At 41.4% G+C, this 18902-nt stretch overlaps 1 protein-coding gene across 6 annotated transcripts in view; it reads right to left on the reverse strand.

The window, feature by feature from the left end:
* The window catches only part of UST (uronyl 2-sulfotransferase), a 426518-nt gene that overhangs the window by 189183 nt on the left and 218433 nt on the right, over positions 1 to 18902 (reverse strand). For all 6 annotated transcript variants that reach the window (XM_060205366.1, XM_060205365.1, XM_007516394.3 and 3 more), the window contains exon 3: positions 10610 to 10765. In XM_060205366.1, coding sequence (XP_060061349.1) covers positions 10610 to 10765 — 156 coding nt within the window. The remainder of the gene's footprint in view (positions 1 to 10609; positions 10766 to 18902) is intronic.

Raw genomic sequence — 18902 nt, forward strand, 5'->3', positions numbered from 1 at the left:
GGACATTTAGATGTAGTAATAGGTGTAGGTATGACTTTGAAAGAAAGAGGTGGGACCATGGGAAAAAAAGGGCAAGTATATACAAATATAAAGAGATAGTTGTGGAAATAATAGCTCATAGCTGTAGCCTTAAGAGAACTGCTGTAGCTTCCAGTGGAGAGACTGGGAATCCAGAACTCTGGTGGTGGGAAAGGTGCCCTTCTTATCTTGTAATTTTGTAATGAGTATTAAATCACTAGTAAAATTAAAAAAATTTTTTGGAGGTTAGGGGAATCTGGGACTCGAACTCAGGGCCTCACCTAAGAGGATCATGTGCTACCATGAGCTGTATCTATCACAGAGCTGTATCTTCAGCCCTAGGATATGCATTTGCCCCACTGCACTGTATGTAGCTGGGTTTGTGCTCTATAAACAGAACCAGGCTCTACTTATCCCTCTGAACTAGGCACAGGATGTGCACACAGCTCTTTATGGAGTCAAGATGCCCATCTTCAGAAAAACTCCATTGCAGTCAGACAATGTATAGAAGGTGCACAGAAGCCAGAAATGTCACCAGGCCATGACCTAGGCTTTCTGGGACAGACCTGAACGTTCCTTATTCTTGTAGCCTGGTTCGTGACAACATTCACAGCATAACAACTAGTGAGTAATTATTTCCTGAATGCTTCAAGGCAATACCACGGACCAGAAAGCTTTGAATGCACCTGCTGCCCTCACATCTCAAACACTTAGATGACTCAAGGGTGGCTCTCTCTCTTTTTTCCCCATGTAGACACAGTAAAAAACAGAGGGACTCAGAGATTCTAGACTGTTCATCTCATCATGATTCTCATCAAAGGAAAAGGGAGCAAACACTAGGATTCAATTCAACTCCCTTACACTGCCTTTTACCATTAACATGCAACTATTCCCCCCTCTCCACTTCCCATGTTGATTAGATCTTCACATACTGGTCAAAAATGGGAGGGAGCTATTCCTTAACAAAATAGCTCTGGAATGTAAAATGGCTTCATGGGGAAAAGGATTTTGTGCCTTTTGTGTGATATGCTAAAAAAAAATGAGATGCTGTTATAACAGGTGGAAAAATCATTTAAAATAAAAAATATGAAAAAATGAAAATATCAAAGAATATATATATATATATATATATATATATTAAGTTACAGGTGGGAAAACAGTGTATTCTGCCAAGAAAGGAAATAAATTTAAACTGTTTTTAAAAAAGAGAGAGGAAAATTAAAATAACTATGGAAGGGAATATATCTTAAAAGAGAAGTTAAATGTCAGTGTCCATAAGAGTAAGAGACAGAATTGAGGTTTAGAAAAGGGGAGGGTGGAGGCCGGGCGGTGGTGCACCTGGTTGAGCGCACATGTTACAATGTGCAAGGACCAGGGTTCAAGGGTCCCGACTACAGGAGGCAAATTTCACAAACTATGAAGCATTGCTGTGGGTGGCTCTCTCTCCCTTCCTCCACACACTTCCCTTTCGATTTCTGTCTCTATCTAATAAATTAAAATAAATAATAAGGTGTATTTTAAAAAAGAAAAGGGGGAGGATAAGAGTCGGGCGGTAGCACAGTGGGTTAAGCGCAGGTGGCGCAAAGCGCAAGGACCGGCTCAAGTATCCCGGTTCGAGCCCCGGCTCCCCACCCACAGGGTAGTCACTTCACAGGCATTGAAACAGGCCTGCAAGTGTCTGTCTTTCTCTCCCCCTCTCTGTTTCCCCCTCCTCTCTCCATTTCTCTCTGTCCTATCCAACAGTGACATCAATAACTACAACAATAAAACAACAAGGGCAACAAAAGGGAATAAATAAATATTAAAAAAAGGGAAGAGGATGAATCAAATTGAATTTAAAATGCAAAGAAATTGCCAGAGAGCTGCTTCCTTCTTTTCTTCTTTCTTTCTTCTTTCCTTTCATCCTCATTCCCCCATCCCCCTTCTTTTTTTCCTTTTGATTTCAGCTTGTCAGAAACAACAGGGCAGAAAACACAGCTAGTTAGCGAAAAACCTGGCTCCTAACTTGTGCAGAAAATGCTCGTGAGCTGTAATGGCATTGACCCCACTCTGCTCTGAATTCTGGAGCTACTCCCAAGCAAAGAGATACCCTATAATTTTTGCAAAAACATCTTAAGTAAAGAAAGACCTACTTATAACACATCAAAGTCAAAAACAGAGTAGCTCAGCGCAAAAACTCTGGGACCCATTGACATCAGAGACTGGGAAGATGGCTGTAGGCTCAGGTTACCTTTCCTCTTCTGGTTTCCAAAGCCCCATTATCACAAGGCAGAGAATTTACTCTTTTGCTCCTTGCAATGTAGTCAGTGCACAGTAGGCTGCAATGAAGAATAATTTCACCAGGGGGAGCAATGACATGAACAAGGCTGAGATGCTGGGTCTGAATAGCAGGACAAAAATAATAACTGTCTGGCTCAGGCAAAAATTAGTAAAGTCTTGGGCCCTTTGGAATATACCTAAAATAGACCTACTAGCTTTTCCAAAATGGAGACCCCAAATCTCATCTGCTATAGTCTTACCTTTAGATTCCTGATTATTAGACTATTTGTTCTGCTTTATATCTTGATGCTTTTTCAGCCACTAAGTTGCAGATGCTACCATGATGCCAACCTGACTGGACTGGATGTATGACCTCACCGATGTGCCCTGGAACCTCAGAGCTCCAGACCCCTCAATACACTAGAGAAAGAGAAGCAAGCTGGGAGCATAGACCCACCTGCCAATGCTCATGTCCAGCAGAGAAGCAATTACAGAAGTCAGACCTTTCATTTTCTGCACCCCATAACAATCCTGGGTCCATACTCCCAGAGGAATAAACAATAAGAAAGCTTCCAATGGAGAGGATGGGATACAGAACTCTGGTGGTAGGAATTGTGTGGAATGGAACTCCATTTATCCTAAGGTTTTGTTGATGATCATTAAATCAATAAAAGAAAATAATAATAGAATTAATCTGGGGTTATCACTGGGAGGAGCAGAGAACATGTATTTTAATTTTTGAGGCCCTGTGGATTCTTCCTCTTCTTTCCATTGAGTTTTTAGAAGGGGGATCAGCTTTTGTCTATAAGACTACTTGTTTGTGGTTAGAAATCATCTCTGGGACCTGGAGGTAGACTTAGCTACTCTTTCTTGGTTCAATTCCCAGGATTGGGGGGGGGGGCAGTTCTGATGCCTCACTTTCTCCTGTTGTAAAGTCAGAGAGCTCTGTGGATCATTCTGAAGGAGACTGTGTCAAAATGTCTGAAGGCAAGGCATCTAGCTGCAGGCTACACATACTGGGGCCCAGGAGACACATCGTTCAGGAAGGGGCTGGCGGAACATCCAGTTGAGAATATATATATATATATATATTACTATGTGCAAGGACCCATGTCGTATGCTTTACATTGGCTTGTTCTAGCCCTCCCCCCGCCAAGAGAATTGGATCAGGCCTGCTAATTTCGCGGGCCCACTTGGCCCCGCCCCAAAAGGAACCCCGGGAGAGGGTTCCTGAGTCCGAGAGTTCCTGAGTTCCTGAGTCCGAGAGTTCCTGAGTTAGAGAGTTTCTGGGTTACAGAGTAAGAGAGAGTTCCAGTGTGCCAGAGTTTCAGAGGGCTCTAAAGTACGAGAGTTCCAGAGTGACAGAGTGACAGAGTTCCAGAGTAAGAGAGAGAGTGCTTGTGCCGCCGCAAAGAGACAGCAGAGTTCTGTTTGGTGATTAGTTTGTCTTAGTTTATGAATCGTTGTTCCTGAATAAAGAAATACAGCTTCCCTGCCCAGCCGTTGTCTCCGCGTCTCTGTTACCCGCCCGTGAAGCAAGCCAGCCCGGCTAGAGCCTACAAATTTTAACAACAGACCCAGGTTCAAGCTTCCAGTCCCCATTTGCAAAATAGAAGCTTCATAAGCAGTGAAGCAGTGCTACAGGTTGGTATCTATCTACCTACCTATCTGTCTGTCTATCTATCTATCTATCTCTTTATCTCTCCCTCTTCCCTCTTAATTTCTTTCTATGCTGGGGGAAACAGGAAGTCATCAATGGTTTCAGGGCCTGTCAGGTAAGCCAAGCTATTTTTCCTTGCTCAGTGGAGGCTTTGTTTTAGCAAAAGGAGAACTTTCTAATAATTGTAGCCCTTCGTGCAATGATTCTTCACTGGACTTACACATGGGGATCTCTTTGAGGGCTTCTTTGGGCACCGAAACTACAAACACCTGGGTTCATTGGCCTGTTGTTTGCTGTTGTACTGGAATGCACAACAGGCACAGGAATGGGGAAAGATGAAGAAGCTTAAACCATTTCAAAGGAATACTGGTATTGACCAAGAAGCTGAAGCAATCTCAAGCACATAAGCTTACTCTCTTCCATATTTTTCAAGGTTCTGATAATTGGGTTGGAGTCAGAGCAAAGGTGAAGTTTACAGTGGAATGACAGCCTTTACAAGTCTGACTGATGGAAGGTAGAGTCCAGGCCTGCATTTTCCAGCTTATGAACTGCATTCTGTAGGATTCAGATGAGAGCCACAAACAGAAAGAATTTCCCAGCCAAAGTGAAAGGCAATTGAGCAGAATTTTCATTCTGCTTTAACCAAAACAATTCTCAGAGTCTATAAAACGTCAATGACTGTTGTGACTCTCTCAGAAGAGGTCGAAGCAGTAGTCTCTCCCCAAAGTTATGTAATCATGGTATTTTTTTTTTCCCCCTCCTTTCGTTTTTTTGCCTCCAGAGCTATTGGCGGGGCTTGGTGTCGGCACTATGAATACACTTCTCTTGAAGGACAATTTTTCCATTTATTTGATAGGACAGAAAAAAATTGAGAGGAGGGGAGAGGTAGAGATAAAAAGAGACACCTGCAGACCTGCTTCAACACTTGTGAAGTGTCCCCCATGCAGGTGGGGAGCCGGGTACTAGAATCTGGATCCTTGTGCTTAGTACTATATGTGTTTAACTGGATGTGCCACCACCCAGTCCTTCCTTCCTTCCTTCCTTCCTTCCTTCCTTCCTTCCTTCCTTCCTTCCTTCCTCCCTTCCTCCCTTCCTTCCTTCTTGCCTTCCCTCCTTCCATGTCTTTGTGGACCAGGACTCTCAGGAGAAACACAAACAAGTGCGGACATAAGGGTTTTGATGGAGATAGATTCCTAATTCTCTTTATACCATGGGTTCTCCTGTGGAATTTTTTTTTTTTTTTAAGTTTTCTGGGACCAGGGAGATAACATAGCAGTAATATAAAAGATTTGCATTTGAGAGGTTCTGAGTTCAATCTCCCAAAAGATTAGAATTGAGTGGTGCTCTGGTCAAAAACCAGAATGTGGGGAGAGTACAGGTTCTGGAAAAGGATGACAGAGGACCTAGTGGGGGTGGTATTGTTATGTGGAAACCTGAGAACTCTTAGGCATGTACAAACTATTGTATTTACTGTCAACTGTAAAACATTAATCCCCCAAGGGGGAAAAAAACCAAAATGCAACAATAACTTAGCTGATTGCCTTTGTTCTCTCAGGTCTAAATAGGGAACAAGACCCACTCACTGACCTGTGTTTAAGTCTAAAACAATGTTTAAAGTCCACATAATGAAGTAAACAGCATGCAGTAGGAATGGTTCCTAGTCTATAATCATTAGTAGTTTTAATATAAATAAATAAATACATTAACATGATTTAATTTCTCAACTTTTGTTGCTCACATGGCCAGAACTGTGGAGTTTTGGCCCTCCTCACTGAAGAGTGAAATCACCTGGAATTCTTGTGTTTGTGAAAGGCCACTCTGACTCCATTCTACTCGGGAGAATGTTCCAAAAGACAACATCAGGTCATTTACCAAGATGATTCTGAGTCTTTTTCCAGTCACAGCTGCATCATCTAGAAAATGGTTCCCTACCATTCCAACTGTATATCCTCGATATTTTCCAATAGATTGCCCAAACCATCTCTGGAAACGGAAGTCTGATTTTAGAGCATTAAATGAAATGATATCAACATGTGTTTGCATTATGTACCCTCCTCCCAAAGAAAAGAAAGAAAGAAGGAAAGAGAAAAAGGATGAGGGGCTGGGTGACGGTGCATTTGGTTGAGCTTGCATGTTACAATGTGCAAGGGCCTGAGTTTGAGCCCCCCGTCCCCACCTGCAGGGGGAAAGCTTTGCAAGTGGTGAAGCAGTGTTGCAGGTGTCTCTCTCTTTCTCTAGCGTGTGCTTCCTTCTCACTTTCTGGTTATCTCTATCCAATAAATAATAAATAACACACCAAAAAAACATTTAAAAAAAAAAAAGGAGAAGGAAGGAAGGAAGGAAGGAAGGGAGGAAGAGAGGAAGGGAGGGAGGAAGGAAGGAAGGAAGGGAGGAAGGAAGGGAGGAAGGAAGGGAGGGAGGAAGGAAGGAAGGGAGGAAGGAAGGGAGGAAGGGAGGGAGGAAGGAAGGAAGGAAGGGAGGAAGGAAGGGAGGAAGGGAGGAAGGAGGGAGCAAAGCTCCAACATTTGGACCTTGAGAGCTTGTTTGGAGGTTCTAGCAAGGGAGCGCAGCTTCTCATATGTATACCCTCGACCAAAGACTGGTCTGTCTCTATTCGGGGAAGGCCGTCCTCTTAGACCAAGCGCGCAGCTTCAGGAGAGACACACATGGAGCGGTGAGGGAGGAAGGGGACACCCGCCTAGACAGCCAGATCAGCCGAATCAACCCTGGCAATCAATGGGGTGACAGATGTCGCAGCTAGATAGCCCTCACATCCAGCTCCAACATTTGGTTGGCAGTAGCTGTCCATGCTCTTTTGTTTTTTTAAAAATAGAAACTTCAAAGGTATTTCTATTTCTGAAAGGGCAGATGTAACCGGATTTTTATAGCATGGTAACATTTGGTGTTTGCATGCTCTTTCATTTTTAATAATCCCTTCAGAGCCTTTTTACCACTAAATAGATGTTTTAAATTTAGTGCTGTGAATGTAAGAGATCAAGAGAGAAGGGAGTGAAAGAGGACATGTGTGTACAGAGCTGAACATATGAATCTGCCCCAGAGAGAGGCCATTGTGTATGAATGAAACTGTCAGCTCCAGTACAAGTGGAGACTCCTCCAAAGTTCATTTCTAAGTCAGTAGTTTGGCACTTGGAACATATTTTCTCACAAAAGGAATGCTCTACATGATGGATCAAGCCCTACAACAGCCCACAAGACCTGTTTAACTCATATAGCTCCTGTCTGAGGGTTGGTATTAATCCCAGATAATAAAGCTTCCATGGGGATCCATTCACAGAGTTCCAGCCATGAAGGTTAAGAACCACTAACGATAAAATTTAAACTCATCTCCTAGATTATTTCTTCTGCTTTCTTCCACAAAGTACTAAGAAGATGAGCTACTCAGACCATGCATTATTCCTCAAATATATCAGGTAAAATAATATATTTTTCCGTTGCTTGTTTTATATGTTTTAAAACAATGGTAGAAGGGATACATATAAAAAAAGGAACTAAGTGTTTTGTTGTTGTTTTGTTTCATTTTAACATATTCCTGAATTCCTTCAAGCCCAGTTTCTTGTCCTGATGTTTCCTAGGTCTTTTCACATTGCAGTAGTTCCTCTAAGCGACACAGGGAATAATCACTATTTTTTTATGCTTTTTTTTTTTTACATCAAATGTATTTCTTTTTATCTTTTCACTTTTATCCTTAATACCTTCCTCTTAAGTTTCTGAACCTAGGATAACTAAGTAATGAAATATATTCTAGGTCACACTGACCACAGAAATCAGAAATGTCTCCATGACACTACACAGAGATTATTCTAGAAGTTACATAAATATAATCACAGAATCACAGGGTTGGAAAGAACTTTCACAGATTGTCTAGTCTATTCTCTGGCTTCCAGACAAGCCAACCATTCCAAAGGGATGAGAGCTAGCCTCTGTTTTAGAGAAGGATGACTTTGTCTTTAACCCCTTCTAGATTTTAACCATGTAAATATAGTTGATGATGGTTACTTCATAATTTAAATACTCCCTGACAGTTCTAACTGCATTAAACCTTTTCTTGCGTGCTTCTCTGAGGAATCAAACTTAAGTTTATTGGTGTAAAAAAAAAAAACCCACTGTGTGTATTTAAATAGTATTTGTTGTGCTCTCTTGTTTCTAGCCCTGTCATTGTCTAAAGCTTCAGTTACCGTGCTGTCTCTGGGTTATTTGTATTCTTCTCAGTAGGGAACTAAAATCAAGTCACTGTGTATAATGAGCCATTCGAGAACTGAGCCTATTTTTCCACATATAGGAAATAGACAAATAAACTAAGATGACCAGACCTATAGGCTTAGACTCCTACACAAAGCAAATCCAATAATTATAATAGATTCTTGGTAACACAGACTATATATTTACAGTCAGTTTCTTTCAGGCACTAACAACTAACCTCATCACAGTAACTTCAGTCATGTAAGCATGTTACAGAGAAGCTACCCTCAAAGTCATTCATAACATGTGACTGCCCCCAGAAATCAACAAATACGACTTTTCTTATTGAGAGCCTGCTACAGACATTTCCAGTGGGAATCTCGAGAGATTACTTGTGAGATGGCGATCACTATGCAAACCTGACACTCAGCTATTCTTTAGTGTGAGTTTTCCAAGAAATAGAGATTTTTATTTCATCGGGTGGAAGGCAAAAACCATACGGACTTTATATGAAGTACTATTGTCCTTGTTACTACATTAAAAACAGTTCCATTTTCCAGAAGAAAGAGAAAGAGGAAGTATCTGAAGTTCCCTTTGAGAGAGTTTGAATGCCTCAGGGGTGAGGGAGGACTGGGACAGAAAGAAATGGACATGGGTAATAATTTTTATAATTGTCTCATTCTGATAGTAAATAAGCGCATATATATATGTAAAGTCAGAAATTGAGAGAGGATGGGGGAGATACAGAGGGAGCGATATCTGCAGCACTGCTTTACCATTCATGAAGTGTGCTCCCTCTGGGGGGGGGGGCAGGGGCTTGAACCTAGGTTGACATGTATGTTCAACTAGGTGTGTCAGCATTAGTTTCTTTCTTTTCATTTTAATCTTCTCAAATGTATGTATTCCCTGGGTGGTGTGGCTGGTGTATGGACTCACTGGGTGGTGCTATGGTTCATTTCATTTGTTAACTTGACTGGCCCCGGGAGTGCTGGGATTAAACATCACTTCTAGGTGTGTCTGAGTATGTTTGGGGATGAAATCAGCACTTGCATTGATGGATTTGGCAAAGTGAACTGTCCTGAAGTGTGGGGGGTCTCAATCCAACCCAGCCCTTGTTGACTTGAATGGAACAAAATGCAGTGGGAGAGGGAAATGTGTTCCTTTCTCGGCTCTAGGCCTCACTGTGCTGGAATATCTTATAGCTTAGTCCTCTGATCTCACATTGGGATTTACATCAGTAGCATTTAAGTCTCAGACCTTCAAAATCAAGTGGATAGTTCGCCAGCTTTCTTGGGTCTCTGGCTTGCACATGGCAGACTTTGGGGTCATTTCAGTAGTCACTATTGAGTTAGCTTGTCATGAATAATCAATCGCTATCCATCCATTCATCCATCCATCCATCCATCCATCCATCCATCCATCCATCCATCCATCATCTATCTCTGTCTATCTGATTGGTGAGCAAGCTCAGCTGGGAAGGCACCTGCTTTGCCATGTGGGCAACATACATTCAAGTCCCTGGTCCGTGGGCAGACAACCTCATCAATGTGTCCTGGAGCCCTATCTCTCCAGAGCCCCACCCCACTGGGGAAAGACAGAAACAGGCTGGGACAACGGATCGACCTACCAATGCCCATGTCCAGAGGAGAAGCAATTACAGCAGCCAGACTTTCCACCTCCTGCACCCCAGAATGACCCTGAGTCCATCCTCCCAGAGGAATAAAGAATAAGAAAGTTTCCAATGGAGGGAATGGGATACAGAACTCTGGTGGCAGGAATTGCGTGGAATTGTACACTTCTTATCCTATGGTCTTGTTGATCGATAAAAAATCAATAAAAAATAAATAAAAGTAAATTAAGGGCTAGGTAGTAGAGCACACATATTATCATGTGGAAGGATATGGGCTCACGCTCCCGGTCTCCACCTAGAGGGGGCAGCTTCACATGTGGTGTAGCAGTGCTGCAGGTATCTCTCCTCTCTCTGTGTCTCTGTCTTTTGTTTCTCACTCTCTGCTTCTCTTCCTATCCCCCTCTATTAAAAAAACGGCCACCAGGAAACAATGGTGGCAAAAGGGAAAACAAAAAAGATTTAAGTACTTAAAATCCTAATAAAACAAGGCACAGGAAGAGATACTCAAAGTTTCATTTTTGCAGCCAGAATATTAGCACCACTTATAGTTCAGTGAAGTAGCCATCTGAAATGTACTTACTGCTAATTTTAACTAAGTGGACTATGATAAGTGTCCAATGTCTTTCATTGTTCTTAAAAATATAATCCCTACACAACAATTTCCTGGCTTAAAGGACTTCCTCCAGAAGCCCAAGTTTAAATTTCCTTCCACAGAGTGGCAAAAACACAACGTGAAATCGCAACTCTGGTGTCTCATCATTTGGGGCTTAAAGGGTGCCGGGTTAAGGCCCCGTTGAAGCAAAGTACAACGGATGCCCATGACAATGACGATGACCACTTACTTGCTCATTTTTAGTGAGTCTGGTTTTGTTGTGAATGTCTGATGTGACCAGATTGAATCCATGCTTCTCCGACAAGATTCTCAGAAGCAGGACTACAGTCCGACTGCCACACTTGCCAACTCTGTTGTACACCACCTGGCTCGGGAAAGGTAGCACCTGGGAAGGAACGAGATGGACAGAGAGCAAATATGAAACTTTTGGTCTATAGGTTTATGGTTTTTGTCTCTAATTGTAGAAGAGTGAAATGTTCAGTCTGTTTCAATGAGAAGGGTCCAAGTCAGATTAGAGAGAGAACAGAAGGGAGGAACTCTTGCTTATCTTTCTTTCTTTCTTTCTTTTATTTAAGAAAGGAGACATTAACAAAACCGTAGGATAGGAGGGGTACAACTCCACACAATTCCCACCACCCGATCTCCATATCCCATCCCCTCCCCTGAAAGCTTTCCCATTTTCTATCCCTCTGGGAGTATGGACCAATGTGTCCTGGAGCCCCGCTTTCCCAGAGACCCACCCTACTAGGGAAAGAGAGAGGCAGACTGGGAGCATGGATTGACCAGTCAATGCCCATGTTCAGCGGGGAAGCAATTACAGAAGCCTGACCTTCCACCTTCTGCAACCCACAACGATCTTGCTTATCTTTATGGCATGATTTGGGAAACACATTAAACTTCTCCCTAAAGTACCTGAAACTGGTGAAATTTCATACCACCCAAAGCTTGATCACAGCCCTTCTTTTGCTTCTATTAGAGAAGCAAAATATATAAATATGCTTTTTATTAGAACAATTAAATTTGTAGTGATCAAGGAAATGAGTGTTTTTGAGTTGAAACATACTTTATATGCAATCAAATTCACCTACTTAAAGTGTACAATTAATTTGGGAGCTGGGTGGTGGTGCACCTGGTTAAGCTCACACATCACAGTGCCCATGGACCCAGGTTCAAGCCCCTGGTCCCCACTTGTAAGAGGGAAGCTTCATGAGTGCTGAAACAGTGTTGCAACTCTTCTCTTTTTCTATGATTCCCCCCCTCAATTCCTCTGTCTCTATTCAAAATAAATGCTGGGAAATTGTGCCGATGCAGTCACATCTGCCATGTTGTCCCCTCAGGCTACTGCTAGTTCCCTCGAGAGTTGGGACATTTCTCGGAGTGCCTGTTCAGCCATGTTGTGCCCTCAGGGCTTTGTCTATATCCCCGTGATATTTGGAGTGCTTTGGTTACTACTCCCCCCTCCCATTCTCACGAGAGTTATTATCCTGTCCTGGAGTGCTATGGTTACTCCTCCCCCTTCCCATTCTCACGAAAGCTGCTCCTATAAAAGTCTTTCTTCTTCCGCACCTCGCTCTCTTGCCAGCACTTCACTCCGGTGTTCAGACGCAGGAAAGGTTACTGCGTGAGGCGGCCATTTTCGCTACCTCCACATGGCCCAACCTGCTTCTCTAGCACCCAACTCTGAGGTGCCAGCGCAAATAAAGATTTGTGTTTCCTCTTCGCTCCGGACCCCTCCTCTCTCTCATCTCCGCAGCCCGCGCACAACAACAAATAAATACTATTTTTAAAAGAAGATAAATAAAAAGGTATACAACCCAATGTTTTCTTTCTTTAGAAGTCATAAATTTGCAAGAACTATCCCTTATCCAATTCCAGAAACTTTTGATCACAAGGAATCTCCATAACAATTGACAGTCCTTCACTATCTATATCCTTTCAAATCATTTATGTGTTTTCTACGTTTGGTTTTCCTCATTGCAATCTGAATGTTTTATATGAATGGGACATAAAAATTTGTCCTTTCGTGTTTGACTTCTTTCACTTAACATATTGTTTTCAAGTTTCATTCATGTTGAAGTATGAATCAGGACTCCATTCCTTCATGAGGCTAAATAATATTACATGTATAGGGAGATAGCATAATGGTTTTGCAAACAGATTCTCAGGAGGTCCCAGCTTAAATCTCCTGAACTAACACAAGCCAGAATTGAGCAGTGTTCTAGTAAAAAAAAAAAAGATATATATATATATAATATTACTCTACATTATATTGTATACATACAGCATTTTGTCTATAAAATCATGAGTAGATGGACAATGAGATTAATTTTCATTTTTCTGGCCACTTGGAATATCTGTATACAAGTTTTTGTATGAACATATGTTTGTGATTCACCTTGAGTATATTCTAAGGAGCTGTAATTACTGGATCATATGGCAACTCCATATTTAAGTTTTTGAAGAACTGCCAAACTGTTTTCAAAACAGCTGTACACATCATTTTATATTCTCACCAGCAATGGAACAGCCTTCCAATTTCTCCATATCCTTGCCAACACTTGTTATTGCCTTTTTTTTTTTTTAAATCACCATCCTGATGTATATAAAATGAAATCTCATTGTGATTTTCATCTGCATTTCCCTGATGACTAATGAGGTTAAGCATATTTTATATGTTTCCTGGCTATCTGTAAATTTTCTTTGGAGAAATGTCTATTTGTTTCCACTGCCCATTTAAAATTGGATTATTTGTCTTTTTATTATTCAGGTTTCAGCATTCTATATTTATCCTGGATTCACAAACATATCATCTGTAAATATTTTCTCCAGTTTTGTGGGCTACCTTTTCACTTTCTTGTTAAGGTCCTTGGAAGCACAAAAGATTTTCATTTTAGTGGAGTCCAATTTGTCTAATTTTTCTTTGGTTTGCGTTTTTGGCATCTTAACTAAGAAACCATAGCCTAATTCAAGGCCACAAAAACACACCTACGTTTTCTCCTGAGTTTTATAGTTTTGGTTTTAATACTTGGACTTTTTTATTCATTTTGAGTTAATTTTGAGTTAATTTTGTTGAGCCAATTTTGAGTAATGTGTTCTGTACAAGCAAGTGATCTAACTTCATTCTTTCTTTCACAAGTAAATATTGACTCATTTGTCCCAGCTCCGTTTATTGAAGACTATTCATCATTCAGTTAACTATTTTGACATCCTTGTTGAAGACCTACTAACTGTGAGTTCATCTCCAGACTCTCAAGTCTGTACCACTGGTTCATATCTTTGTGCTCACTGTAGTCACAGAATCTCAATTCCTATTGTTTTCTTGATTTATTTTGTTTTAAATGTGTATGACTTTGTGTGTCTATCTCAAGACTGTGCTGGTTCTCTTATTCTCTTATATTTCTTTATGAAGTTTAGGGTTAGTTTTTTAAAAAAAGTTGTGATTTTGGGATTGTGTTGAATCTGTGAGCCTCTCTGGGAGTTGTGGTCATCTTATCAATGACTTAAGTTTTCCAAGTCACAATCATGAGCTTTCTTTCTACTGATCTGGTTTCTTCTCATTTCTTTCCTTGATGTTGTGCAGAGCTTCTAGTGTAAAAACCTTACACCCCCTTTAGTTTTGTTGAAACCAAGGCTTTGCGAATGCCCGGTTTCACCACTCTCGGTCACTTTTTTAACTGAGATAAAGGAGAGAGTCTGAGAGAGGGATACACCACAACACCAGTACTGCTTCTGTTGCCATGGTGCAGGGCTTCAGGCTATGTACAAATGTAAGCACTTTACCTAGTGTGCTCTTAGGTCTGCCTTTGTTAGGTTTCTGTTGTTTTTGTTGTGTTATTTATTTATTTATTTTAGAGAGGGCTGCTCAGCTCTGGCTGATGGTGGTGCTGGGGATTGAACCTGGAAACCAAAGCCTCAAGCATAAGTCTTTTTGCATAATCTCTATGCTATCATCCCAACTCACTTTATTAGTTTTGATGTTATTGTAAATGCCATTATTTTCTTGATTTCATATTTTTGTATAATGATCTTATATTTTGGAATCTTGCTGAACTCATTTTTTAAAAAAAGATTTTGTTTATTTATTCATGAGAAAGATAGGGGGGGAGAGAGAGAGAACCAGACATCACTCTGGTCCTTGTGCTGCCAGAGACTGAACTCAGGACCTCATGCTTGAGAGTCCAAAGCTTTATCCATTGTGCTGTTGTTTTCTCTGGGCTATGTTGTTTTCGCCAGGCTGGCTTCACGGGCGGGTAACAGACGACCAGGGACTCATGGTTGAGCTGTAGGCAGTATCTCTTTATTCATGCAGGACGCAGCACAATCTAAGCTGAGCTAAGCTAAACTCAAGGTACCCTAAAACTCACAATGCTGTCTTTATATATACTTGCCAAGTAGGGTGGAAACAGGATGTGACATAGAGAGGGTGGAGAGAAAAGTGACTGGTGAAAATCAGAGTGTGACAAGGAGGGGGCGGAGCAGGCGAGAATCCTATCACAGAGCCACCAATGCCCTGGAGGGAGGGTGGTGCTTATTAACAGTGGTTATGTAAATAGAATAGTGTTAAACAGGGGGGATTTAAACCAAATGAAACAGAAGGGATCTCATGCATACCAACATTGTGCCACCTCCTGGACGACCTGAACTCATTTTTAAAAAGTATTTTATTAGTGATTTAATAATGATTGACAAGATTGTAAGGTAACAGGGGTAGAATTCTACATAGTTCCCACCACCCAAGTTTTGTGGACCATCCCCTTCATTGGAAGCTTCCCTATTCTTTATTCCTTTTGGGAATATGGACCAAAATTCTTTATGGGGTGCAGAAGGTGGAAAGTCTGGCTTCTGTAATTGCTTCTCTGCTGGACTTGGATGTTGGCAGGTTGATCTATACCCCAATCCTGTTTCTACCTTTCCCTGCTCGGTTAAGGCTGTAGAGAGGTGGGTCCCAGGGGGCAGGCGGTGGTGCACTTAGTTACGCACACATACTGTAGTGCACAAAGACCTGGGTTCAAGCCCCTGGTTCCCACCTGCAGAAGGAAAGCTTCACGAGTGTTTAAACAGGGTTTCAGGTGTCTCTCTGTCTCCATCCCTCCCCTTCTCTCAATTTCTCTCAGTCTCTATCCAATAAAAATATTAAATTTTAAAAAATATTTATTCCCTTTTTGTTGCCCTTGTTGTTCTATTGTTGTAGTTATTATTGTCATTGTTATTGATGTCCTTGTTGGATAGGACAGAGAAATGAAGAGAGACGGGGAAGGTAGAGAGGGGGAGAGAAAGATAGACACCTGCAGACCTGTTTCACCGCCTGTGAAGCGACTCCCCTGTAGGCGGGGAGCCAGGGCTCAAATTCAGATCCTTACGCTGGTCCTTGCACTTTGCTCCATGTGTGCTTCACCTGCTGCGTTACCAGCTGACTCCCTCCCCCCCATTTTTTTTTAAAGAGAGAGGTGGGTTCCAGGACACATTGGTGAGGTCCTCTGCCAAGGGAGGTCAGTATGGTGTCATGGTAGCATCTGTAATTTGGTGCCTGAAAGGCAGTTAAGATATAAAGCAAATTGGCTGAACTAATTTTTTAACTCCACGATGATTTTGATTTCTTTTCTTTCTCTCTTTTCCTGTTCTGTTCTGTTCTGTTCTCTTCTCTTCTCTCCTCTTCTCTCCCTTCCTTTCCCTTCCTGTTCCCATCTCTTCTCCTCCTCCTTCTAACTTTTGGTGTGTGTGTTTACAGTGCTCCCAACACAAGATTAGTAGTATCTGTAAACAAAGAGATTTTACTACTTCCTCCTTATAATGAAGCATGGAACACCTTTTATCTCCTCCAAAACTTTATTTTCATTTTACATATAACAGAACTTCCCATAAGACAGGGAGAGTGTGATAAAGAGAAGCCAGAGCACCACAACAGTATATGCAGGGTCCAGGATTCAACCGGGAGCCCCAGACATACAAGCCCAAAGCTCTACAGCACAGTCATTCCCCCAGCCAATCAATGCATACATTTTATTTCTTTCTCTTTTCTGTTTTGTTATAATGATTTTGATAGGCTAACGAGTCATTATAAGATCACCTATTTAAATATTTGTATCCAGAATGGAATGCTATATTCATTCTGAATATTCAGCTTGGAGCAACCACTGAAAAATGATATTTGATGGATTTCTTTGGGCAAGTAAGATATCTTACCTGAAGTGAGTTAGCTGCCTACTTTGTGTGCAACTTAGGTGCGAGTCCGGCCCCCACCACACTCGGAGAAGTTTCAGTGTTGTGGCGTCTTTCCCTCTTTCCCTCTGCCTCACTGTCTACCTCATCAAGTAGGACTTCAGCAGTGAGGCTTCAGAGATGACAATACTAACAACAACAATAAGTTTTAAAAGACTTCTTTCCTTTTTTTGCTTCCAGGGTTGTCGCTAGGGCTCAGTGTGGCACTAAGAACCCACTGCTCCTGGTGGCCATTTTCTCCATTTTATTGGATAGGACAGAGAGAAATTGAGAGGAGGATGGGAGATAAGTCCGGAGAGAGAATGACTGACATCTGTTGACCTGCTTCACTGCTCTTGAAGAAGACCCCCTGCAGGTGGGAAGCAGGGACTCAAACCCGGATCCCTGTGTGGGTCCTTGTGCATAGCACTATGTGTGTTTAACTGGGTGAGCCACCCTGGCTCCTAAAAGATTTCTTCACTTCTAAAATCCTCATAAAAGAAGGTCATTAAAAAGTCCAAAACCAAGTCTACAGCACATTATCAATATAAATGGATCAAGCTTGCTTATGATATCAAATTCTTTCTTTTTTCCTGTAATCACAGGTCAAGAAGTATTTCTTATTCAAGTAGCATGTTGCAAAGTTAGATCTTGAAAGTTCACTGAACTAAGACTTAAACAGATTGTTTACTCAGTAACAATCAAGTAAACCATCTTGATATAATTCTTCAGGTTTGTTTGTTATCTGCTTGTTTTTGCCACCAGGGTTTTCATGGGGCTTGAACCAGAGTCCTCATACACCTGGCGTACCACCACCCACCCAAAGTGTATTTTTTGCAAACTAGCAATACTTTATTTTATTAAGGCTAATTAGCATCTTCCATTTTGTATGATCACAGTACCTAAAACATGCCCCGTGTATGTGGAAACTTTACAGCGTTTGAGGGGGATAACATACTATTTAACACTAACACAATAATTCAGCTTAAAATAAAAGAGCAGCAGACTCTTCAAATAAGGCTCATTCTGTTCTGACCAAATGCTAATAAAAGGCATCAGGGTAAAAAGAGAATTATTTATATACTAGGTTGCTTTGTTTCTAGTTAATGAGTTCCCCTTACCCCAATGTTCTCTAGTAACGACTGCAAGAGTTCAGATATCGGAAAAACCATTTACATTCCAACTCATGAGATTAGGATAGAGGGAGGTTGAACTGCACTAATGTTTCTTAAAGGCTGAACTTTCCATAATGATCATGTTAGGGTATAAACTATGGTTGTTTTAGCAACTGTCAACATAAACATAAAATCTAATTCCTTTGGAGGAAAAAAAAAACTTCACAAGAATTGGAGTGTATGCATTTTCCCTGTCTTCTAGCATAGCACAGAACAGTAAAGCAGAATTTGTTCTGTCTAAATTGATGAGCTAAAAGCCCTGAGTTCCCACATAGGTAAGTGCTTTGTGTCAAGAATTCAGGGATATCTTGGAAAACGGAAGTGAAGAATGATGGCACCGAGTGAAAACCCTCCAGTCTGCTAAGTCTCCTGGGTACTCAAACCAGTAGTAGGGTTAGTACCTATTTTCTCTTCCTAGTATTTTATGACGCTATTTACCTTCAGGTTACTGCTTAGTTTTTTATATGTCTACTCTGGGGTCCGGGTAGTGCACACACATTACCATTACCATGCTGAAGGACCTGAGTTCAATCCCCCAGTCTCCATCTGCTAGGGGAAAGCTTCATGAGCAGTGAAACAGGGCTGCAGGTCTCTCTCTCTCTCTCTCTCTCTCTCTCTCTCTCTCTATCTCCCCCTATCATCTCAATTCCTCTCTGCCCTACCAAAGTGTGTGTGGGGGGTTTAGTTAGGAAAATGTGGCCACTGGGACAGTGGATTTGTTGTATAGACACAAAGCCCTAGCAATAACCCGGGTAGTAACATGAATAAAGTAAAGAAAATTGAGCATTATATATCTACTCTAATTTTTTCACTGGTCTTGTGGGGGAACATGTAATAGTAGGTATAAATATTACATTTTAAAAGAGCATATATATATATAAAAGAACTACAACACTCCCACAGTTACATCTCCAATAGCATTTGAGAAGAAACAGGAGCTTAACATACCCACTGGGAGTCCATTTTTGCCATTTCTTTAAACATCATTATACAGCTGCAGGGTACAGCTAGCTAGGTAGAGTGTATTCAGATAAGCCATCTGGAAGCAGTCCTGTGACTTTGGAAGACATAGGACACACCATTCACAAACGTACACTTCTCTCAGATTTTAGAATGGGGTTTTAAAACCATTTTATGAAAGAATCTATG

Source organism: Erinaceus europaeus, chromosome 13 (assembly GCF_950295315.1).
Source record: "Erinaceus europaeus chromosome 13, mEriEur2.1, whole genome shotgun sequence".
Lineage (NCBI taxonomy): Eukaryota > Metazoa > Chordata > Mammalia > Eulipotyphla > Erinaceidae > Erinaceus > Erinaceus europaeus.